Source organism: Molossus molossus, unplaced genomic scaffold (assembly GCF_014108415.1).
Source record: "Molossus molossus isolate mMolMol1 unplaced genomic scaffold, mMolMol1.p scaffold_m16_p_14, whole genome shotgun sequence".
Taxonomy (NCBI): domain Eukaryota; kingdom Metazoa; phylum Chordata; class Mammalia; order Chiroptera; family Molossidae; genus Molossus; species Molossus molossus.
Genome location: NW_023425349.1, coordinates 57,526,945 through 57,552,456, shown reverse-complemented (window position 1 = coordinate 57,552,456; position 25,512 = coordinate 57,526,945). Strand labels below are relative to the sequence as shown.

At 47.2% G+C, this 25,512-nt stretch overlaps 1 protein-coding gene and 1 pseudogene across 1 annotated transcript; one reads left to right on the top strand and one right to left on the bottom strand.

The window, feature by feature from the left end:
- Positions 1-509: 509 nt before the first annotated feature.
- MLANA (melan-A) lies at positions 510-12,911 on the bottom strand. The gene is made up of 5 exons (XM_036261499.1): positions 12,852-12,911; positions 11,287-11,383; positions 6,730-6,826; positions 1,570-1,683; positions 510-578 (listed from the first exon to the last, which is right to left on the bottom strand). Exons 2-5 carry the CDS (start codon positions 11,361-11,363, stop codon positions 510-512), a joined length of 357 nt encoding a protein of 118 aa, XP_036117392.1. The 5' UTR covers positions 11,364-11,383; positions 12,852-12,911.
- On the top strand, positions 9,941-10,331 carry LOC118629946 (annotated as a pseudogene).
- Positions 12,912-25,512: the final 12,601 nt, after the last annotated feature.

Here is a 25,512-nt window from a genome sequence, read left to right as displayed (position 1 = left end):
TAAGATGAGTCTGCCTGTATAATTTGGTAGGTCAATCAGCTCTTGGTCTGAAACCTGTAAAGGCATCCTTTGTGAGCACTCCACAGCACAAACACACCTGTAACAATCCCGTTAGAGTTCAATTTGGTCAAGAGGTTGCTTCTTCAAAAATCAGAACAGTAGTTGGTTAGTAGCCAAAATTCAACTAAAAAGAAATTGAATGGTCCCAGAACACACACTTAAATTCTCTCCCTCCAGAAATAACACCATAGATGTACTAGAATTACTTCTGACACAGAAAGTATCGTGCACCACAACATTTATCAACAAAGTTTTTCACTTTTAATATTTTTCATCATTTCCTGAATTAGTATTTCTAGTTTCTTTAGAATTTGATACTGAGTTTATTATTAGTAATGATGTACACTGTTTCTACAGCATTCCAAAGCAGAACATTGAATGTCCATATTAAATTTAATCCAAAGTGTAAGGCACATCATGTCAGCGTCTCTCGGGGGCCTTGCTGGTTCTCACGGAGAATAAGGTGGTGGTGACTGCTGTGTGGAGAGTTTCTCATAGGCAGGTGGAGCGTTGGGAACCTGTGAGGGGGAGAAAAGGAGAGTGAGGGCTTGGCAACAGTACATATGTTTCTAGGAGAGCCACTAAGTCAAAGTAGGTAGCATATTTCTGCTTTTGCTCCGGACTGAAATTTTTAAGTGTCCACATCTAATTTCCACCCAACAAGGTAATCCTTGTTAAATTTTACAAGGGTATCTGTTGAAACATTGTTGGGGACAAGAATAGAGAAAAATGGGGCTAAAGGGCTTCCCCAAATCTCAAAAGCGTACATATACCTGGAATATTATTTTCAGTAGAAGTCCCAAGCCCTAATTAATGAATTATTGAACCCTGCTTACAGACACTAAATACATTGCATTTTTACCACAGATGAAATTTATCTTAATAATATATTTCACTTAACACCACCTTTCAAAATATTATCATTTCAACATATCATTTCAACATAATATTTCAAAATATTATTTCAACATGTAACCAATATAAAATTCATTAATGAATTATTTATATTCTTTCCTCATACTAAGTCTTTGAAGTTTGGTATGAAGTAGTGCACATCTTAATTCAAACTACTGTGCTTTAAGTGCTTAATAGACACGTGGCTGGTGGCTACCCTATTGCACAGCAGAGCGCTATACAATTAATAATAGGTCTTTCATTTTGTCCCTTTGATATATCTATGTTCAGGACATGGACAAACTAAACACATAAGACGAAAGGACATTGTGTCCAGAACCAAGTTCTTCCTTTGGAACCTACATGTAAGGCTCTATTACTGGCCCTAGAAAGTTGGGGTATGAGGAAACACAATCTAAGAAAATCTCTGTGCTTCCCTTGATTTTTACCTGTATTATTATTTTTTATTATGGTAAAATAGACAAAAATTTACCATTTTAATGGTTTTTAGGTGTACAGTTCAGTAGCATTAAATACATTCACATTGTCCTTGCTTTTTGGGAACAATGTTATTCATTTGAGTTAAAAGCATCCAGATGCAAGATCTCAACCTACCACAGGTTCATAATTGTTCTCCAGAAAATGCAGTTTGCTGACCTGGTGACCAAGTCCCTCCTGTGGACATCTTCCTGTCAAGGTGCTTGGAGTGCCAGCATAAAGGCTTTTGTCCTGAAATGTGAATCCATAAAGGTCAGTGGGTGAGAAGAAATTATTGAGTCAATTGAAGAAGTGAGAAAGAAAGTGAATTTTTAAGAATGGGTTTTAATCTTGGCTCTGCCACATACTGTGTATCCCTCTGAATTCCAGTGTTTGCATCTGTAATATGAAAATAGCATCACCTACCTCTCAGAGGTGATGCAGGAATTAACTAAAGGTAAAGCACCTAGTACCATGCCTGGCATCTGTTAGTCAATGAAGATTTTTAAAGGGAAGGAGAAAAAGAGTGAATCCGAAAAATGAACCTCAGAATGATTGCAAGTGGAGTAGGTCAGAGTTGGTGAGGCAGGAGCTGGTATCACAGTGAGGATAAGCATATGCTAACGTGACGTCAGGGATACACTCTATTTCTGCCTTTCCCATAACAACAGCAAAATATCTTGAACACTGAATGCATATACTGTGACAGAAACGCTGTGGTTGTGGCCCTGAGCTTCCAAGTCATCATTGCAACAATGATGACAAGTCCATCTAAGGTAAGTTATGCACCCTGAGTTATCGGGGGGGAGGGTGGGTAAAAGCTTAGTGCTTTGGCCTGGCCAACTGGCTCGGTTGGAGCATCATCCCATACACCAAAAGGTTGCAGGTTCAATTCCTGGTCATGGCACATACCTAGGTTATGGGTTTGATCCCCAGTTGGGCTATGTACAGGAGGCAACCGATCAATGTTTCTCTGTCATATATATATATATATATATATATATATATATATATATATATATATATATCGTGCTATCTCTCTCTCTCTGTTCCTTGTCTCTTAAAAAAAAGAAAATCAATAAAAAGCTGTGTAAGACCGAGACACAAACCAAAGTGGAGACTGTAGGAGCTGTCCACCCTGGTGAGGTGGGGTATTTCATCACTGATTTTGTTTATTATTTTTTTAATCTTCACCCAACGCTATTTTTTCCATTAATCTTCAGAGAGAGTGGAGGGAGGGAGGGAGAGAGAGAGAAAAAAAAAAAACAACATCGACGTGAGAGAGACACATTGATTGGTTGCCTCCCCCAGGACCCCGACTAGGGCCTGGGATGAATCGCAACCGAGGTAAGTGCCTTTGACCAGAATCAAACCCGAGACTCATTGGTCTGCAGGTGGATGCTCTTAACCACTGAACAAAATGGGCCAGGGCTAGTTTTTCCCTTTTTAATCAAATGTTAAAGAGAAAATAATTTCAAACTTACCCAGATGTTTCAGAAACTAGGAAAAAGGAATACATCCCAGCTCATTTTTAAAGGATTGTATAATGTTGATATGAAAAGCAGACAAGGACAGGGGAAAAAAAGAAAAGAAAATATAGTCCAATCTTCTTTCTGTGAGTGCAAAAAGTCCTGATTAAAACATACACAAATTTAATCAAACAGCATGTTTCAGCTATCTGTCGTTACATAGCAAACCGTCCTAAAACTCAGTGGCTTAAAACAATCACGGAGAAGGAGCATGATCTTGACATGAAGATGCGGGGAGATTCTGCTTCCCTCCCCAGCTCCTAGAGATACACCTCAGAAAAGGCACTCAATGCATCTCTCCCTTTACTTACTAATCGCTTTTATTCTTTTTCTTTGTTTTTTTGTTTTTTGGTTTTTTTTAATCCTCACCCGAGGACATTTTTCCATTTTTCACTCAGATAGAGCGGGAAGGAGAGAGAGGAAGAGAGAGAAACATCGATGTGAAAGGGACACATCTAGTGGACGCCACCCACACGACCCAACCAGGGCCAGGGACAAACTGCAGCCAAGGTACATGCCCTTAGCAGGAACCGAACCCGGGTCTCTGTGGACCACAGGCTGACGCTCTAACCGCTGAGCCAAACCGGCCAGGGCTTTGTTGTTTTTTAATCTTTCACCTGCCATAGTGTGCATGAAAAAAGGCAGGTTCCTGGGTCTCACCACCAGAGCTAGACCTGGAATCTGCATTTTAGCAGGAACCCCAGTGATTTGCATGCAGGAGCCCTAGGCCATGCACCGAGAAACAAACACCAGCAGATGGGCATAAGCTCAGCTGTTCTCCAAGAATCTAAAGTATTGTGTTCTAAGCTTCCAAATAAAAGAGTAAAATTGGTAAATAAGAAAACCAACTTCCAGCTCCTTACGAATCATTTTCCTGAAGAAACACATTGCTGCCAAAAGTAGTTTCAAAGATGTTTTCCAGGTCTAAGGGGAATTGTTAGCCAAAGGAGAAATTTTAGGAGATCTAAATTCCAACCAACCTTGCTACCATTCTGCACTCAGGGGAGTGGGCATTCAGAGCTTAATGCAGGTTGTGAAAGGTGCAGTAACTCCGATACCCAGAGCTTGCATTTGTTGTCATTTATGTCCTTCTGTTTTAAAATGAAAATAGAGTCACCAAAGAGAGACAGGGAGATAATTACACTGCACTTGACACACTATTTTACGTAATTCCAGCCTACATTTCTGAGACTGCTAATTCCCAACATGGCATTTCAGGAGATATGAAAATCTCAAAACAAGAGTTTAAAATTAATTAAAATAATAAATGACAGAGAGCGTTTTTAGACCGTAGGGAACCAGGGAATACAAACACATATGCCGGACACCACAAATCACTGATCTAGACCTCGAGTAAGGAGGCCCAGTTGGCTGAGTTCAGACCTTACCAAGCAAAATGTTCCCAGTATCTGAGACTCTATGTTCAGACTCTCTGTTACTCTTAAATTGAATGAGTATAAAATGAGAGGGGTGAAGGAGAAAGGAATATTTTGAAAACATTGTCTTTATGTCTAGTATCATCTAGCAAACAACTGTGGACGGTTGGGAAATGAGTTCCAACATACTGAGTTTGTAGAACTTTCACTCCTTGAAAAGCTAAATCATTGTGATTTTTTTTTATATACAAACATAAACTTAATAGAACCTGTATAAAAAAGTATATATGTTAAATAAAAACAGATACACGTGATATTACATCATCTGTCTAGGTATAGAACAGAGCAAATGAGCCTTAGAGGAGTTAAAATCTAAGGTCATCAAGCAAGTCAATGGCAGACAATGAGACCAAAACTAATGCCATACACTTGGGTGACTGCCATGTGCCAGGCACTGTGCTGGGCACTGGAGGTACAAAGATGAATAAGAAATATTCTCCAGCCCTGGCCAGTGTGACTGAGCACTGTCCCATGCACTGAAACGTTGCAGGTTCAATTCCCGGGCAGGGCTCATGCTCAGGTTTTGGACTCGATCCCCAGTAGGGGACATACAGGAAGCAGCCAATTGATGTTTCACTCTCATAAGTGTTTCTCTCTCATCAAAGTTTCTCTCTTTCCTTCTCCTTTTCCCTTCCCTCTCTCTTAAAATCAATTAAAACATAGTTTTTTAAAAAAGAAATACTATCCCCCCTGGCCGGTTTTGCTCAGTGGTTTTGCTCTAACGAGTGTCAGCCTGTGGACCAAAGAGTCCCGGGTTCGGTTCCAGTCAAGGGCATGTACCTCAGTTGCGTTTTGTCCCTGGCCCCAGTTGGGGTCGTGCGAGTGGCACCCAGTTAATGTGTCTCTCTCACATCGATGTTTCTCTCTTTTCCTAAAAAAAATAAATAAATAAAATAAAATAAAATAAAAAAGAAATGCTGTACATTCCAGATTATAAATGGTAGAAAGAGAAAGGGTGGAAGAGGCAAAAAGTAAATAGCCAATTGCAAGGCATGCCATACTTCATGCTAGAGGTACAAATGGGGTCCTGTGGCAGAGAGCAAAGGCCCCTCCTCCCCTTCACTGACCTGCTGTGGATGGCCACAGAGAGGTATCAAATAAGCAGGGTCTCATCCCTAACCTCCTAACCCAAGGCTTCCCTATGGGACTTGGTTTGGAGTCTTATTCAGACTCAACAACTGTTCCTCCTTCCCATGAAATGTCAATACACGAAAGGGTTGCTGCTCGATGGGTATGTCAGCCCCCAAAGTCAGCCTGTCTTTCATGGTTTGTATTTGGGACACTCTGGCAAAATGGGTATTAGGAAAATGGACACATGGGACTTCCCCAGCTTCAGAAGAATTCAAAGCTACAGTTCTCACCTTCCTCTCTCCTCCTCAGTCTGCCAAGCTATAGCCCCCCGACCACACCAGTCCTCCCCTCCATCACAGAATCTTTCCCTCTGAATGAGGAATGGGACTTTCTGACATCTTTTGTAAAGATAACTTTTTTTCCATTATGTATCAACCTCAGAAGCTTTCAGATTTGTAATAACAAGAAAGAGAGACAGGAGAGAGAAGGAGAGGGAGAGAGAGAAGGGAAAAGGGAGGAAGGGGGTAGAGGGGAGAAAGAGAGAGAGACTTCTCGCCTTTTATTTCATTGCTCGTTTGCATGTAGTTTTTATAGTTTAGAGACTCAGTTGATGTTTCCCGTTTGTGGAGGATCCTGCTACCCCCAGACTGGACCATGTCACTTGTTGGCTTCCTAATTGTATGGGTATAGAAGAAAAAGTCCTATTAGAACCGCATTGGCCATCAAAGGAAGATGGAGCCTGTTAAAAACCTGGTGGTCCTTTTTGCTGCTGAGGAGTGAATGGTTACCTCCCTGAACTGATGGCTAGATGGGTCCTGGGTATCCTGGGTTGCTTGGTATATCGGAGTTGGAAGAATTCTCAGACAACCTGAGAGGAAAGGGGTGAAGAGGAAAGGTGAGAGAGGTGGCCACTAAGTGAAGCTACAGAGGCAGTGAGAATCCCCCAAAGGACTCGTAGGACCTGGAGTGTCTCATATGCTGCTGTTTGCTGTGCAGGGGGATCATAAACCCTGCCCTGTCCCCACAGACTATCAGTGCTCAGCTACGTGCATAGCCAGGCACTCAAGTTTGCTCTGAGTGGAACCAAAGAGTGGCCGAGAAAGAGTTGCAGGAAGTACAATGTAGGGAAAGACTCATCAGAACTAGGAATCAGAGCTAGAGGTGATCCTGAAAATGTTACCCCACTGCCCAGAAATTCAGAGGAAAAATGGGAAGTGGGATCCTGGGTCTGGAAGGACCGCAGCAGTGGGAGCTTTACCAACCTTCAAGCTCCTGTATCCACTTCGTCTTCTACAATACCAGCAGCCGAGGAACAGTAGAATTCCCAGGATCACTGTCAGGACGCCAATCCCTGCGATCCTGGCCCAAGAGATAGACCCACAGATAGACCCTGGCCCATCTCAGTACAGGAGCCTTGCTCCACAATGTGATCAAACATTCCTCTCTCTTCACAGGGACTTTGCCAGCCCAGAACAGCACCACCCAGCCCCCAAGTAATTTCCTACCACATGGCACACCAGGCACCCACCAGCCCTCCAGCACTTGTATCCAGGGGCAGCACCTCCTCTAGGAATCTCTCAGGTATGTGCCAACAGGAGCCGTGCTAACTGGCATGGCCCAAGCACCCAAGTTCCTGGTGCAAGAGGTGCAGTGCCACTAACCCTCATGTAGACTATTTACTGAATTTTCTTTTTTTCAGGGCTGGTTTAAATCACTCTCCCCAACTCTCAGTCCACAAAAAGGAAATGGAGATTAACACTGACTTAACATCTACTATAAGTCGGGTGTCATGCTAAACATTGTAGATACATTAGCTTATTTAATTCTCACAGCAACCCTGAAAACAGGCACCACTTATCATCCCCAATTCACAGACGAGGAAAGAAATGTAGAGGTTAAGCACCTTGCTGATGGTCCTACAGAGGTAACATAGGATTTGAACTTGACTCTCCCTTGTGCCCTTTCTGCTCAGTCCCTCCCCTGCACGGCATCCCTTGCTCATCTCCTATCTCCAGTCCTGCTCTGTACTATCCTCACCTTCCTAGACTCAGCATCATTCCTCCCAGCATGAAGGCAACCCATCCTGCCTTCTCTCACAGGCCTCCCTGTGGTCATCAGCAGTGTCCTTACCTGTTTCTTCTAGAAATAGAAAAAGAGCTCCCAGAGGAGTTTTTTCGTGTGTGTGTGTGTGTGTGTGTGTGTGTGTGTGTGTGTCCTCAATGCCTTGAAAGGGTCAGGTATTTCAAGAAGTATTTCTTGAAGCTGGGTGGATGGATGAATGGATGGATGGTTGTCTGGATGGCCAGATAAATGAATAAAAAATGAACAAATGAATTATATATAGCTGATTACAAATTCACATCCTCTCTGTCATAACACCAGTCTCCCTGAAAAGTGAATAAACAACTTATGTCTTCTTAAAATAACTGTTTAAAAGTATGTGTATTTGTGGCAAAATGTTACTTGAACCTCTGGTGAGTTATTGACACTAGTGAGAATAAAGCGCTTGGCAACTTCCCACAGAGCATGTTTTGGTTGGGGATGGAGAGAGGTAATACAGGGGAAAGAGCTTGGAAACTGGCCCCCAGGGGCTCAGAGCTGGCACATTCCGGCAGAAGAGATGAAAGTGGGACTTGGAGGATTTAGAGATCACATAGGATGGCAGAGCCCAGCCCAGGTAGGACACATGTCCTGGGTTATGCTCAGCTAGGCAAGCTACTATCTGGCCTCTGCTTGCTCCGGGAATCTAGTGCAAGTCACTGAGGACCAGATCCATGGCTTAGTGCTCTGCTTACTCCGGTCACACCTGAGTGACCTGAAAGAGGGACCTCAGAATGGAGCTGGCAGCAGAGCCCTGGGGTGGCCGAGATGAGAGGTCTGACCTCTTGGCCAGTCAGAGGGGGCGGATGACATTTGGAGTCAGGCACTCTGTAGATAGTAAGTACCTCCCACCTGGCAGGCATGATTACTAAAAGAAATAGCAGTGGGGCTCAGCCCTGGGGAGAAGTGTCTGAGCTGAACCAGGAGCACAGCTGCAGCATCACTGAGAAGAATCTGGTTGTCAGCAGCAGGATGCAGTCCAGGAGTCCAAGCCAGCCTTTTGGGCCCTGTGGCCAGTGGCCCATGGGAAGCATTACTCACCCTGTTTCCAAGGCCCAAGGCTCTGCTTTCCCTGCATAACGTTGTCAATTAGCTAACATCTGCCTGATTTTCCACTTCACAGCATGAACAACATCAACAAAACAGAGAGCACAGAGTCTTTTATCTCTGATAAAAGAAAGGCTCTGCAGAACTGGGCGATTCATAAGAGACTGAGCAGCTGCAGGTGCCACATGGTCTAACTGAGACTTCTCCTGGAGAGACCTTTGCCCAGTACCACCAGCTGCACCACCTCCCCCTCAGGACAGCTGAGGGAACAAGGTCCATCTCCCAGTGGGACAGAGAGAAACATGGATGACAGTGCTGGATAAAACTCTAGCCTAGTCGACAGGCCAGTCCGCCACTGTATAGATCACGAAGCTGAACCTGACCACCACCCATCAGCATCAGTACCACCTTAGGTGCCACTCTGCCATTCACTGAGCACCAATTAGTGCCAAGCCCCCCACCTAGAGGCTTTTATTCCATCCTCATGATAACCCTCTGAGGAATGTATGAGGTTCATTTCACAGCCGACATCCCAAGACGTGAGGCTGGTAAAATGCCTAAGATTACACAACAGGTAAGCAGCAGAACCACCTTTCACAGCGACTGGCCTGAGGTACCGGGTGAGTGAGTGCTAGAATTTGGGCCAGACCCAGGTCTCCCATCACCCTAGCCGGTGCTTCTGCTGCCGGATCGCCCTGTCCTGAACTGAAGCCGTCACATGGAGTGTTCGGTGGGCTCTCGTGACTGAAGGCAGCTGACCCAGTTCCCAGCATGCCTGCGCCCTGATTGCACCCACCAGGTCTGCGGTTATCCCCTTGAACATCATGACACAGACAGAGCTCTGTTCCGGCTCTTTACACACGGTCACGTTGTACTCACACAGCCGGAGGGACTGACTGAGAGCAGGAAACATCAGCACGTGCCAGACACCAGAGAAACCCACTGCCCAGCAGGGCTGAGTCCTCAGAGTGTCACCCCAGTACCTCCTGCAGCGGAGTCACCCAAGTACAGGTCCTGGCCCCACCCCCAGTCCCACTGAATCAGCCTCTTGGGTGGCAGTGCCTAGGAAGCTGCATTTGCTCAAGCTCATGGGCGACTGTGCCCTCTCGCCTCAGAGAACCCCCCTCTACGAGGTTTCACAGCAGTGGGGTCTGTTAAGTTGTCATGCAGAACCTAAAACAATACCCTACTTCATACCATGGGCAGTGTAACCCTCAAAGCGCATACTTTTTCTCTTGGGACATTTTTTCAGAACATCTGCACACCGCTACCCTCAGTGACCATGCAGGGACTTTAGAAAATCCCGCAGGGAGATCACCTTCCATCATGAATGACATAGTAACTATCCGGACCAGGAAGATCATGACCAACAGACTACTCCAGCGGAAACAAATGGACATTGATGTCCTTCACCCTGGGAAGGCAACAGTACCCGAGACAGAAATTCGGGAAAAACTAACCCAAATGTATAAGACCATACCAGATGTCATCTTTGAGTTTGGATCCAGAACCCATTTTGGTGGCGGCGAGACAACCGGCTTTGGCGTGATTTATGATCCTTGTATCACGCAAAAAAAATGAACCCACACACAGACCTGCAAGACGTGGCCTGTAGGAGAAGACGCCCTCCAGGGAAGAGGGGAGGGAACGCAAGACCAGGAGGAAGACAGTCAGGGGGACTGCAGAGGCCAGTGTGGGTGCTGGCAAGAAGGCGTAAAGATTCTTCAGTGACTTCATCTGTGGTGATTGTGCAGATTTTTCATGAGAGGATTAATGAACTAAACTTTTATGTGTCTGGTTGTTTGGGGGTGGGGTGGAGAAGAAAATCCTGCAGAATCTTTGAGAAAATTCCTCCTCAGTGCCTTGGCTGGGTTCTAAAACCTGCTTGCCCTGCAAGTTCACTCTAGGAAAGATGTATCCACAGTGCTTTCCCGGACAGCAGGTTTGCAGGAAGTTGCCAGCAGATCACTTAGAGATGGCTCCCTGTTTGTCCTGTTGGAGTCCCCACTCGGAGGGCGGAGCTCCCCTCCCAGCACCACAGCTGCACACACAGGGTGCGCCCCACAGCCGTGTTCCCATCCAGCACTCACCCTTGCTAAAATTATCCTCGCACCCAACTCTCCCACTAGATCATAAGATTTTTTTTTAAAGGCAAGAATAATGTCTTGGGTGGGTTATACAATGTTTAGCCCTTAGAAATGCTTAATCACATAAATACTTATTTTTCATTGATCAAGTTACGCTGCAGATGTTCTGACCACCATGTTCGCCCTGGAGTCAGTCGCCGATGCCTTTCATCCTCACTAGCTCTTTGGCAACTCCCCTTTGCTCTGTCTGCAGACCCCCTTCAGGAGCCTGAGAGGAGTAGACAGTACATGACCTGAGGAAAGAGGCAAACTGCTCCCAGACATTGTTTTTCAGCCTGGGAACCTACAGCAAAGGCCTACTAGCCAAGAATGCAGACAAAAATAACCAGATCCAACTGTCTACCATTCCTATCACCTTGCCTGCTCGGCCTTGGAGAAGTGTGTGTGAGCCCTCGTGGGACCACAGACTCTGCACACTTTATTGCCACGGTTTCTACCCTCTGGAGAGAGAGACACTGGAGAGACTGGTGGACGGGCGTGTGCCGGTGGAATTCAGAGGCTGTGTTAGCAAACTTTTGAACTTACTCTTGAGCTGTGATGTAGAAGTGGCCGTGCCCGCTCTTGGGGTGCCCATAGACGAAGTGGCCCTCTTCACTAGGCATCGTGTGGGGTCACAGGACACCTAACAGTAGAGGCACACAGGCATCATTTAATGTATCCAGAGCATCCTTGCTTGTCATCTCACAAAGACCCACAAAGACACTCCCACTAGGTGACCATGGACAGCTGGGACCCTGGTCTCTCTGTGAGATGATGTGTATCTGCTTCTATTATTGTTATCAAGTGAAAATTGCTCAGGTTTGTAACGCCTCCCACCAAATGAAAATTAAATTCAAAGAAGAAATTTTTTAAAAAGCAAAAGGTTTTCAAACTGAGTTATTATTTGGAGGAAAATGCTCTTCATTTGCCTTCAGTTTGACTCTTGAACATCCACTGTAGAGAAACAAAAAGCATTTTTATTAGTCCTTACTTTCCATGGCCCAAGGAGTTACCTTTCTCTGAAGATATCCTTTGACATCAATCCTTGCACAAACAGAAGGCTAGGATGACTTTTGTGTGGCCGAGCACAGCATCCTCCCAGCCCACTTTCCAACAAAGGAGAACACCTCCTCCAGGTGCCTGGTCTAGTCCATGTTCAACCTCCCAAAGTAAGCTGAAGAAGCCCATAGCCTGATTCTCGTAACAATTTATTGTCCTTCCTACTAAAATCAATTTCTGCTTCTCCCTTATTCAAGTCTCATGATTGGGATTTTTTTAAAAAAGTATACATAAATATATAATATGCCTATATAATGCATGCATGTGTTATATATGCACCCATATATAATGTTTGTGTGTTTTTTATATATTTATGTAATTATAATGCACAAATTTAAACTATAATACTAATAAACAAAAAGCTCATGAACTACAGTGGTCATGATTAAAGTGCGCTTGCCAAAACCCAATGGTGGTTTCTCTTCTGTCCTTGCTATTGTGTGTTTTTCTTCCCTCTTATTGTTCTCATGAATTTCAAAGGTTGGCTCCCCATAGAATTGTATTAATGAGCCTGTTTAAAACAGCAGGAGAGAAGTGGGAGGGTGGAGAGGGGAATTCACCGGGGCATTTCCTGTGTAATCTGCCCTTCCCAGAGGTAAAAAAGAAATTACAGTTGAATTCACTGATCAACTCAGGTGAATAATGTAGGGGTGAACGCTGGATTCAAAATCACAGACACAAAACTCAATTAATTCTGTGTTAAATTGTTTTTGTAAATCTATACCTCCAATTTGGAGCCTTGGCAAACACCGTAGGGACAGCAAAGCCCCTCACCCAGCCGGACCCAGGAGAAGCAGTCCTTGAGTGGCAGGACCAAGTGCTCAGAGCCCGCTCGTCCTGCTTCTCTGCTCTGCTGCTTGGCAGTCTGGAGCGAGCATCTCGGAGGCTTTGTGAACCTCCAGAAGCTGGGAAATTACAAACACGGTGGAGGGTTTCTGCTGATGGCCAAGCATCAGAGAGGCAATGAGGGAGGGTGCAGGCATCCACCAGAACCTCCCCAACCCTGTTCTGAAAGAACAAGACCTCGGCTGCTCAGACGGCAACGCTCTTACCTTCCCGGATGGGGTCTTCCTCCGTCTGTGGCTGGCCCTGTCTGTGAAGATTGCTTCTCCCCTCTTAATCTTTCTTTTCTTTCTTCCTGGTCTTCAGTCCCATGTTAGTCACGAGTTTGGATTTCTAATGGGATCATCTGTGATTGCTTAATTGGCGTGAATAAAACCAACTTCATTCCTCCCCTCAAAAAGTCACAGCTCAGTATGGCCTTTGTTTTCTCCAACCCAGGGTTTCATCCTGGAGAAGCCATTTATTTTAAGTGCTGGTCCCTCCTGTGGACGGTTGCTGGTTAAAATATAGGATGCCCAGTTATGTTTGAATTTCCGAAAAACAATAATTTTTAGTATAACTGTGGCCTATTTTTTAGTATATATCTTACTACATGAGATGTTTTGTTTTGTTTTTAAATCCTCACCCAAGGATAATTTTCCATTTATTTTCAGACAGAGTGGGAGGGAGCGAGGGAGGGAGAGAGAGAGAAATATTGATGTGAGAAAGATGCATCAATTGGTTGCCTCTCACATGACTCTGACTAGGGTGGGGGACAGAACTGTAACCAAGATATGTGCCCCCAACTGAAGTCACACCCGTGACTCTTTGGTCTGTGCGCCGAGTCTCTAATGGCTGAGCCAAATCAGCCAGTGCAACTAAAGAAATTATTTTTTGTTTATTTGACATTCAGATGAAATTGGGCACCTCACGCCCTCCCTCATCCTGCCTCAAAGTGTTGGAGAGCCTTTAGGTAAGCCCATGTAGGCCCACCTGATCAAGCAGAGGAAATAGCCCTGTCGGTGTGGCTCAGTGGTTGAGCACTGACCCATGCACCAGGAGGTCTTCAGTTCAGTTCCCAGTCGGTGTGCATGCCCGGGTTATGAGCCAAATCCCCAGTGTGGGGCATGCAGAAGGCAGCCAATTGATATTCTCTCTCAGTGATGTTTCTAGCCCTCTTTCCCTCTCCCTTCCACTCTCTCTCTAAGATTAATAAAGGAAAAAAGAATTTTAAAAAAAGAAGAGGAAATAGAAGATCCCTAAAACTTCCTGAGCTGAGCTCCCTGATTTCTATGTGATGTTCTCAGAGATAACTGTCCTCTGAGGAGAGTGGGTTTCCTGCATTTGCAAGAGGCAGACAAAATATTCTCTTTGAAGGTAGAACCTAACTGAAACCAGAGCGGATGTGGCCTGATACTGTGATGTACCCTGATTGTCACAGCCCAGAAGCATGTCAGTGCGACACAGCAGTTGCCTCTGCTCACCAGCTCTCCATAACCATCATGAGCAAACCAGACAAAACACCCACCAGAATCAAGGAATCTGAGCATTTTCATCTCCTGAGGACTTAAATGGCCACTAAGTTCCCCTTCCCCATAACATTCGAGGGTCCACTCCTGACAGATCCTGTGGCTTTGCAGTTCCCATTTGGGACTGTCCTGTGTGCAGGCATTATTGAACGGCTGCATACGGATCATCGTCACTGGAAACAGCAAGGGAGAGACAAATGGAGAGAGGGTTGTTATCCCTATTAGGTAAGACAGGAAAAGCCTTTCTGGAAAGGAGGAAAAATGTAAACTGAGACCTAAATGAGAATAAGGAGTCAGCCTTATGAAGACAGAGGAAGAATATTTCAGACAGAGAGAAGAACCAGAGCAAAGGCCCTGAGGCAGAATAATAGAACACGACAGTCTGGATTCCCAGAATTGAGGCTGATTCAGGAGATTTTATTCAAAAATCAGGAAGGATACAAGCTCTTGGTGTCCAAGGATTTGGGGAAACAACTTCAAGCTGAACCTTGGGGTAATGCCCGGTAACTCTCACAAAGGCCTAGTGGTGGGTGCTGTTCTGAGCCAAGAAGCCAAAGGTTTGCATGAACTTGGACTCTACAACTGAGCCCCTGGATGACTGGCAACAACACCAGAGAGGAGGGAGGTACTGACCTGGATCTCAGGGGAAGGGGAAGCTTTCAGGTCTCACTCAAGTCCCGTGGTGATGGGTGCTAATTCAGGGGCCTTGAGTGTGTCCGGGGACAGAGACTGCAAAGCAGCTGGCATCATCCCCTCCCCCAGAGCGGGCTACAGAACCAGACCCAGCACACTGGGGACACTATGACCCATCTGGAGACATACTCTCCAGTCCCTCTGCTCTTTGGATTTCAGTAAGAAAGTCCCAATCAGATCTTACAAGGGCATCTCTTTGGGCCTTTGAGTGGTTTTCAGCTTCTGAGGTACCCAGTTCTGGCAGGGTGAAGTGCCAAGGACTGGCTGGGTGGCTTCTTCTTCAAATAAGGTTTCCCAAGGAACCTCAGCCTGAAAATCCTACCACATCCTGTCTCCTGGAAGTGCCCCAGAAGTTCCCTTTGACTAGGCTCCTAGTCATTGTCCTTGGACTGGCCTAGGCCCCAGGCTCTACCCCAGGGCCAACCCAGGCCAGGCCCTACCTGCCCTCACCCTCCACACTTCCTAGTGACTTGTGACAGTATAGCCCCCCACCCCCAGGCTGACAGCAGGGCTCTAGAGTCCAAACTGCCTGCACTTCATCTCTTCAATCTGTGTCACTCTGGGCAAATCATAAAACTCTTGGAGCCTAGTTGCCTGCATTCAAAAAGTAGGGCTAACAAAAGTATCTACTTGCTAGGTTAGCTGTGAGAGTTCAAAGAGATCATGCTCACCACGTGCTTGACACAGTATCTGGTACCGAATAAGTTTAGCAACATAGCGTGAACTGTCACTATGAGGCTGCCTGACCCATTACCCCTTTGGCCCAGCTGAACCTGCCTCTTCCCATGTTCCAGCTCCAGGGTTAGAGCCTGCACTGTTACACCTTGTGGGCCACTGGCTGGTTCTCTACTGCCACCTGGTGGCCGGGTCTTGCAACACAGGCCCACCTGATGAAGCCAGGGTGAAGCGAGGGGGGAATGACTGCAGACGTGTCTCTGTAATCTTTTTTTAAAAAACATGTTTTATTGGTTTTTTAGGGAGAGAGAGATAGAAACATAGATGTGAGAGAGACGCATCTGTCGGCTACCTCCTGTGCAACCCTCACTGGAGATCAAGCCTGTAGCCCAGGTATGTGCCCTGACTGGGAATCAAACCAGGACCTCTCAGTCTATAGGACACACTCAATCCACTGAGCCACACCAACTGGGCCCCCTTGATCTTTTCAAAACCTTCCCGCTCACTGTGCTCAGGAGCCAGGATCCACTTTACTCATCTTCCTTGGGACTTAGAACCTTCTTCACTGTTCTTGGATTGCCGTGACCTCTGGGTAGGCCCCAGAGAAGCCCAGGCCAGGACCTACTGGCCCCACTCTCCACACTTCTAATGACTTCCTTTCTTCTCCACCCCTACTCCCCATCCCTGCCCTCCCGGGCTGACAGCAGGGGTCTAGAGTCCAAACTGCCTGCACTTCATCTCTTCAATCTGTGTGACTTTAGGGTGTGAGTTTTTGCTCCTTCACACACACTCCAACAGAAAATTTTGGGATGTTATAAAGGACATGACTGTAAGTGGGGTTGATGCTGCTGCCCTTCTGTAGGAGAAGCTGAACAAGCAGGACTGTCTTTTTAGAAGGCAGAGGAGACAAGGGGCACATCTGCTGTGTTTGCGGTGGGCTGCATGCAGAATTCCCTCCTACACCCAGCAGGGTCCTGGACCCAGACACAATGGCCTTCAGTCCCAGCTCTTGTTATATTTGTGTAATCTTGGGCAAGTTACTTAAGCTCTCTGAGCTTTAGCAGCCTCATCTACAAAACAGGAATAAATAGTAATGACAAAATTGCTGTTAGAATTAAATGGGAAGTAATATGTAAAATCATCTGGCACTGAGCCTGGCAAGCTGCTGAAGTTTTAGAAATGCAGATACCTCTGGGAATCTCCTGCAAATGTGCAAATAGCCTTGAGAGGGAGGTCCGGCGGGGTCATCCTATGAACCTGTGGTCACCTGAGGGCTGAGAGCTGCTACGTGCTAATCGGCTAACAAGTTATTGCCTGTGGAGTAAAGGGAGTGGGATGGAGAAGTTCTGAAGGTGGACGGGCAGTGGTGAGATAGAGACAGAACAGAATGAAGGTGTGGCCCTGGCCAGTTTGGCTCAGCAGTTAGAGCGTTGGCCTGTGGTCCAGAGACAGAATGAAGGTGTGTCTCTGTGGTGACCTAGCTGGAAAGCCCTCGCAGCCTGGGGGCAACCGGAGGACAACAGGAGCCCCCCTCCTCTCTCAGACATGGAGAGCAAGAGTGGCTTCTGCTGGCCCAGGCTGGATTCCCGGGAAGGAGCTGGGAGGACGCCGTCCGTTTCCACTCCAGTAGGAAAGTCGTTCCAGGAGAACTAGCGTCATCGCCCCCACACACAGAAGCTGGTTCAAGTGTGTGCACAATGGCCCAGGTCCCAAGGCTGTTCCCAGAGAAGAGCACCAATAAATTAGAAAAGGGGTTTAAATATCCCATGGCCTCTTCTATCAAGAAGAATGGGATTAAATTAGAATGACTTTTGGGGTGGAAAATATTGAGGGGTCAACCTCAATATCCACTACGATGTCAGGTAATGCTAGAGCCACGCCAGGTTCCTGCCCAGCATACAGCAGGTGTATTGGTTCTTGGGGGCAGGAGGCACAGGAGAGGTTTCTCAGAGGAAGAAGAGCTTTGAGACTAGAAAGGTAAGCAGGGGTTCACCAGGCATGAGGTGGAAGGGGGGCATTCCACACAGAGGATAAATAGATATTCACTAGTCAGGACTTAGATGTTCACTAGTGACCGTGGGAAGGTGACATGCATCTGGAGGTAGGGCTCAGAGATGCGGAACAGGCTGGCAGGTTTGGAGAATGGCAAATAGCTTTGTAAGGGCTGGAGCTCGGAGTACCAGAAGGCAAGTGCAGACCTGAGGCCTGGGGCCTGAATCTCAGAGCACCATGCTAAGGCTTTCGGACTCACTTTGCAGGCTGTGTTGAGTCACAGAAAGGTTTTTAGCAAGGAAAAAATTGGGACTGACCAGACTTGGGGTCAACTTACTTTGCAATGTCATGAAAATATCTTTCTCCCAGGTGGCCGTGAGGATTACACGTGTCATTGAGTGTGAACACACTTTGTAAACTGTCATCTTGACAGGAGATCTAGAAGGAGCAGCTTGTCCTCAAATGACAGGGCGTTGGACTGGTGACTTGGAGGGATGAATAGGAGAAAGCCTGGGCTTTGGATTCCGGTTCACATGCTGGCTGCAGAATGGACTGTTGTCTGTCCTAAGTTATGCAAGATGCTCAGCCTCTCTTCATCTGCAGAATGGGAACACAGGATCTGCGTCTCGGGGAGGTTATTAGGTGAAGGTTTATGTGCCTGGCATGGAGTAAGCTCTTGTGTCAGGATTCTTTAGTTGCTAGTAACAGAAACTCAACTCAGGCTACTTACGGATATAAGGAAATTAATGGGAGGTTAGGAAGGTGTCCTACAGAACTAAAAAATAATAATAATAAAAAATTAAAAATCTGAGCAAAACAGCTCTTAAGAAGGGATAGAACTGAGCAGTCCTGTGGACACAGGTAGAAGGAATTACAGGGTGATTCTTCAGGTTGTTGCCATTACAAAGAAATCAGCTCTAACCACGTTCATCTTTGTCTGTCTGTGAATGATGATTTGATTCCTCAATTCCTCCGAGAATCTTGTTTGGGTGCCAAATCCTTGCCCCGGGTAAGGAGTGGCCTGGGGTGGGGTTGAAGAGTGGTATTTAGCACTCCCTCCAGGCTGATGAAACAGGGAAGGAGAAATTTTTGGAGGGAATATGGGTTGTTTTTACCAAAATAAGGAGGAAGGGATGCAAGAGAGACAAAGTCAGAGCTGTTCGGCGAACGGTGGCCAGTGCAGTTACACAGGGCTCATAAGTAAGCTAAGCTTTATCCCCGAGCAGTGTCCTGGTGTTTGCTGTTTCCTGTAGAGGAAATCCTGCAGGAGACTGTGCAGGGCCGCCAGGCTCCCCGGTGGGCACTGACTGGAATGCAGGAGGCTAACAGTAGATCCACCTCACCCTCGAGTCTCTGCTTGGGCATTTCCCACGAGAGAGTGTGAAAAAGGGAAGCCAGGGGTTCAAGTCCTATCTTTGCAGATTTTTAGCCATTTGACCTTGGATAAGTTACCTAACCTTTGTGAGCCTCAGTTTGCTCAACAGTCAACTGGGGATAATAAAATTGTTCTTTAATTTAGAATTATTATTCTTTGTTTAGTTTCTTCCAGGTTGCAAAGAGAGACCCACAAACGAATTCAGATGAGGCAGAGAAATGTGTTATTGGATGAACAGGACATTTTCAAGGCTGAGCTTGTAGCTGCTTCCTGGAGCCTGGGCAAGCCCGTCTCCATGAAGGGGATGACTGCTGCTGAAGGGACTTGTCAGCAAAGGGCACCCACTGCTCCTTCTGACCCTCCTTGTTACTTCCTGGTCACTCTCACACAGTCAAAGGACCAAAGGGCTGGCTTGCCACTATCCAGAATAAAACACCCCATTGGCCAATGTCTTTGCACCAGACCCCGCCATGTCCTTCGCTCTCTTTGGCTCAGGAAGGGTTCCCTGGTCCTGCCGGCGGAGTCATGGCACTTGAGTGAAGTCCTCTGGAGAGAACAGCTAAAGGCCCATTTGGCTTCCATTGGGTATTTTCCAGTGCTGCTCACAAAGCAATGCAAGCTGGGTGGCTTAACCTACAGATATGCGTGGTCTTGCAGTTCTGGAGGCTACACGTCTGACACCAAAGTGTCAGCAGGGCCAAGCTCCCTCCGAACCCTGCAGGGAGCATCCGCCCTTGTTTCTTCCAGCTTCTGGTGTTTTTGTTTTGTTTTGTTTTGTTTTTCTGCTGCCCTTGCCCCTGCCCCCAGCAGCTCTCCCTCCCAGCTTCTGGTGTTTGCGGGGAGTCCTTGACATTCCGTGACTTGTAGATGCATTGCCCCAATCCCTGCCTCTGATGTCCCATGTCTGTCTGCTCTGTCTCTGTCTTCACATGGTGTTGACCTCTCTGTGTGTCTGTCCTTATAAGGACACCAGTCACCTCAGATTAAAGACTCACCCTACTCCAATAGGACCTCGTCTCAACGAACTACATCTGCAACAACCCTGTTTCCAACTAAGGTCACATTCTGGGGTGATGGGGGTTAGGACTTTAATGTATGTTTTTGGGGAGCCAATTCCACACAGAACAGAGAGTTTCGCAGAGTGCCCAGCATCTACCCAGAAGGGTTATGGTGAGTGTTACATGAGATAATATACATATAGTGCCTACCGTGGTATCCCATAAAATAAAATCATTTTCCTGTAGTTCCATGGTTCTCAAAGTGCAGTCTCAACAAGCAGCCTCAGCGGCCACTGGGGACTGGTTAGAAAAACACTCGCAGGCCCCCCTCGACCTGCTGAATCAGAAACTCTGAGATGGGGCCCTGCCACCTGTTTCAGCACATCCTCCAGGTGGTTCTAACACAAGCGGAAGCTTGAGACCCGCTGGTTTCATCCAATGACCTGGCCTGGGAAGTGCAGGCTGATAGAGAAAAGCCCATTCCAGCGGGTGAGCCCGCCTGCGGCCTCCCAGGGAAGCAGCCGAGCAGCCCCTCGCCTGGGCCCCCTCTTCCCCAGGGCCCCAGATCTCCCTCAAGCCGCCCCTGCCTGGCCTTGGGCCAGTCCATCCTCGCCTGCGATGCCCTCAGTGTTGGGTCAGGTGTGGTCTGCTAAGACTGCGCCTCTGTGAGAACATTCTCGACCTCACTGTCTGGGGATAGTAGCTGTGAGGACGGGGTACCTTTCCACCAGACATCAGCCAGCTCTGCCCGCTCCTCTTTCTCGACACTCTGCAGAAAGACCAGGCTGGTCTAAATGAACTGTAGGTGTTCAGTCATTTCTGCCGACGGCAGAGCCAGAGACACAGAAGTGAGCAAGCTGCCTGGGTCCCACGAAGGTCTGTGGCAACGCCAGGCCTAGAACCCTGTGTCCCTGGCACCTCCTGTTGTTTCCACTACCTCCTTGCAAGTCCCGTCCCTGGCATTGCATTTGCTGGTCCTGTGACATGATTAGGCAAATATCTAAACTGACATGTTGGTTCTGAACTCAGCAGTCCCACCATCGTTGACGGAAAAGGACTGAACAGGAGACTGTGTTTTGACACCAGAGTTGGTGGCAGGAGGGACCCAGCTGCTCTTAGCTTCCACTGCACCTTCAGCTCTGAGGGCAGGAGGGTCTCGGGATGTAAGCCCAGCAGGCCTTTCCGGGCTGCATTTCCCAGCTTTCCTACACACACACACACACACACACACACACACACACACACACACACAGAGCAGCCTGTGTCCTCTCGCTCCATTTCCGGTCTCCTGAGCAGGGGACTTTGCAGATCTCTCAGCCTGGGGAATGTCCCTATCTGTAGCTCACAAAGCACAAAAACAGGGAGGAAAGCCATGAATCATATCTTTTCCCCCCAGGCTGCTTCAGGCTAAAGGTATAGGAAGGGACGGGATGGTGGCAGACGGCTGGGACTGCAGCACCTGGTCCGTGGCTCTGGTGCAGAGCCACTGGGGCGTCTGAATTTCACGATCTCCCGTGCTCGCAGGGCCTCTGGGGGCCCCTGGCTCATCACCTCGAAGTGGCCGCTTCTTGTGATCAGAGGCCTCCCTCACAGGGTCTCTCTGGCTTTTTTCTTTCCTCCAGCCTCCCTGAGAGCTAAACACCCAGCTTCTGGCTGGACAGGTTGCTGTTTCATGGGCAGGTTTGGGCCTTCCTTTCTCCTCTCCCCACCCAGGAGGGTGCCAGGCCCCCAGCCCAGGCAGAAGCAAGCGCCCGTCATCCGGGCCTGGGCCAAGTCACAGTGCCCAGCTCCTAGGACAGATTCCCCCCTTCCCTTTTCCTCGAGGAGCAATGACTCTGAGTCACTGAGTCGTCCTGCCTCCCCCTCTGGTCACAATACTCAGCCTAAGAGCACATGACATGGGCATTGCGCACACGTGTGTGTGTGCATGTGTGTGAGCGTGTGTATATGTGTGTGTGTATGTGTGTGTGTTATTTCAGGAATCTGACTTTTTACCTTTGTTTGTTCCTTTTCTAACACTCTTTCTTTCTTTCTTTCTTTCTTTCTGAATTTTGTACCTATAGCATTTTCCTTCTCTCTGAAGAACTGCTTCTGACATTTTGTGCAAGGTCTGCTGTCAACAAATTCAATTTTTGTTTGTCTGAGAAAATCTTTATTTCACCTTCACCTGTGCAGGGTAACTTCATAGGGTATAGAATTCTAAGTTGGTGTATTGTTCTCGGCCCTTGAAATATGTCACCGCACCCTCCTCTTGCTTCCATGGCTCTGAGAAGCTGGATGTAATTCTTACCTTTGCTCCTCTGCACGTAAGGTGTTTTTCCCCTCTGGCTTCTTTCAGGATTTTTTCTTTTATTTTCTGCAATTTGAATATGATATGGCTAGGTGTCACTTTTTTATGTTGTTTTTTGTTTGTTTGGATTGGATTGGGCTTTGTTTGTTTATTGCATTCATTCTGCTTGGTGGTATTCTCTGAGCTTCCTGGGTCTGTTGTGCAGTGTCTGACATTAATTTGGGGAAATTCTCAGTCATATTTCTTCAAATATTTTTTGTTCCCTTTATCTCTTTCCTTTCTGGTGATATTTTATCTTTTTTTTTTATCCTCACCTGAGGATATTTTTCTATTTTTTGTTCAGATAGAGTGGGAGGGAGAGAGAGGAAGAAAGAGAGGGAGAGAGAAACATCGACATGAAAGGGACACATCAAGTGGCTGCCACCCACACGACCAACCAGGGCCAGGGACAAACCAAGGTACAGTACATGCCTTTAGCGGGAACCGAACCCGGGTCTCTCTGGACCGCAGGCCGACGCTCTAACCGCTGAGCCAAACCGGCCAGAGCTCTGGTGATATTTTTAAAAAATAAAGTACGAGGGTTTTTTCCTTTAAAATTTTGTGCTGCCCTGGCCGGTTTGGTTCAGCAGTTGGAGCATCGGCCTGCGGTCCAGAGAGACCCGGGTTCGGTTCCCGCTAAGGGCACGTACCTCGGTTGCAGTTTGTCCCCAGCCCTGGTTGGTCGTGCAGGTGGCAGCCACTCGATGTGTCCCTTTCACATCGATGTTTCTCTCTCTCTTCCTCGTTCTCCCTCCCACTCTATCTGAACAAAAAATGGAAAAACATGTCCTCGGGTGAGGATAAAAAAAAATTTTGTGCTGATGGATGAGCTTACCATGTGTTCAGTGTGAAAAGGACTATTGGACTTAGAAGCACCACTCCAGCCTCAGCTGCTCACGCACAGGTAGCATCGCCCTCGGCCTGTGGGAGTGCAGTGCACAGCTCTGGTGGAGCCCCACGTCCCCAAGAAGCCGTGGTTAATCGTGTCTCCAAATCCAGTCGCTGGCCTGTGGGAAACCAGCCCCTCCCAGAGTTCAGTGCTCTCCCTGGCATTACTGCTTCGTGCTTCTGCCTGTGCTCTCGTACCCGCATCCACTGCCCAGATCCTTCCTCATGTCAATTCGAAAGCAAAGAGGAGCACCTCTGAGGTTCTTACCACTCAAAACACTCCAGCTGGAAGTGTTTAGGAATGAAGGCTACTGATGTCTGCAACTTTTTAAAAGATGTATCAAAAATAAGATGGATCGTTGGATGAACACAGGATGCACAGATGATCACGTATGGAATAAATATAAGCCGCAATTAGAAAATTGAGGTAGTAGGTATATGAGTGATGGCTGTTTAATTTTTTCAGCTTCTCTGTATATTTGAAAATTTTTCGTGATGAAATTTGGCAGGGAATCCAATACACCAAGCATTTTATGATTTTTGTAACTTGAATGAAGATGGAAGGGGTTGGAAGATAGGCATCAAAGGCACTCAGCCTTCTGGAGACTTGCTCATTTTGTTCCCCTCATTCTCTCTGTCCCCTCACTTGCACTAAAATCAACAAAATTCTGCCCCTCTTCTGGCAGGGTGGTTCCACCAACCCCATAAGGCCCTGTGGAGCCCCACTCCCCCTTTTCGTAGCGCCGCTAAGGAAACAGGGATCTTCCTGAAAGGCACCTGAGAGCCGCTGCTCTGTCTCCTGTGAAGAACTGTGTCGAGCCCCAGGAAAGCCATCTCAACTCGACCTGTCTGCCCTCGGGCTGAACAAGATTTCTCCTACATCTTGCCTCTGCTTCTCTCTAGCAAACTGGCCGGAAAAGGGGCATGGGGGTTTACATTTTTCTCATTTTCATGGAACTGTTAGATTTCGCAGGATCTGTACTTCAAACAATCTTTTATATTTCATTGGGATCTATATCAGTTTCCTGTTGTAGGGCTGCGGCAACAAATTACCACAAATCCGATGGCTTAAACCAACAGAAATTTATTCTCTCACAGGTCTAGAGGCCAAAAGTCTGAAATCAGTTTCACTGGGTTGCAATCAAGGAGTTGGCAGGGCCACACTCCCTCTGAAGGCTCCAGGGGATAACCCCGCCCACTCCTCTCGCGTCCTCTGGTGGCTGCCAGCATTCTTTGGCTTATGGCCTCCTCACTCCCGTGTCTGCCTCTGGGACCACACTGCCTATGTCTCTGTCTGTAGTCTTAATCTTCCTCTGCCTCCCTCTTATATGTATATTCCTGATTGCACTTAGGGCCCTCCTAGTTAATCCATGATAATCGACCCATCTCAAAATCCTTCATTTAATCACACCTACAGACACCATTTTTCCACTTATGGTAACATTTACAGATTCCAGGAATTAGGACCAGAAGATCTTTTATTTATTTTTTTATCCTCACCCGAGGACATTTTTCCATTTTTTGTTCAGATAGAGTGGGAGCAAGAGAGAGAGAGAGAGAGAGAGAGAGAGAGACATCGATGTGAAAGGGACACATCGAGTGGTTGCCACCCGCACGACCCAACCAGGGCCGGGGACAAACTGCAACTGAGGTACATGCCCTTAGCGGAAACCGAACCCGGGTCTCTCTGGACTGCAGGTCGACGCTCTAACCGCTGAGCAAAACTGGCCAGGGCAATGATGGCGTTTTGTAGTAGGTGTCTTGTGGCACAGTTCTCTCCAGTCACCTTCTAGGTGCTCCAGGAATGTCCCTTGTGTGGGTTATGTGAACCCTCCTGCTATAGTTGAATCTCGATTGCTACTGGCCAATCTGTGGGTGGGTTTGATTCTTGGGCAGGCGGGCGGACTATGAGGATTGACTACAGTGTATGAGCTGCTGTGCAGGGGCTGACCCATGAAGCAAAATTTGCCCCAGCAGTGTCTTGGTGCCTGCTGAGATCTCTTTTGGGGTGTGCTGCTTGTGGAGCTAATTGGATTGTGCTCTGATGTGATCTGAATCTCACCACCAGATGTATTGATTCTGGGGCCTCTTGGGAGGTACAGGTCAATGTCAGGTGCTACTTGTGAACAGCCCTGGGCTACCTGTTTGTAGCTACAAAGCGATGTACAGATTGTGGCTGCCTCTCCTGGGTCTGGGTGTGTGGGGACAGGCCAAGTGGCACACAAAGTCTGGCTTCCACCAGCACTGAGCCTCAGGTCAGGACAGCAGAAAACCCAAGATAACCCAAGATCCTCCTCCGCTTGCCAGCTTCCTGTTATGCTCAGTCACTGAAGGAGCCTCTGGCAATATGTGAGTTGCATGAGGTAGGCTCTCAGTGAGTCACTAGGTAGGGGCTAGTGGTATTCACCAGAT

Bases quoted from the DNA above. Each gene is read 5' to 3' on its own strand.
- MLANA (XM_036261499.1), bottom strand. From the start codon at position 11,363: ATGCCTAGTGAAGAGGGCCACTTCGTCTATGGGCACCCCAAGAGCGGG. The intron at 6,827-11,286 runs GTAAGTTCAAAA...CTCTTGGGCCAG, and splicing joins TTCTACATCACAGCTCAAGA to GATCGCAGGGATTGGCGTCC. The intron at 1,684-6,729 runs GTTGGTAAAGCT...TTCACATTTCAG, and splicing joins GTGGATACAGGAGCTTGAAG to GACAAAAGCCTTTATGCTGG.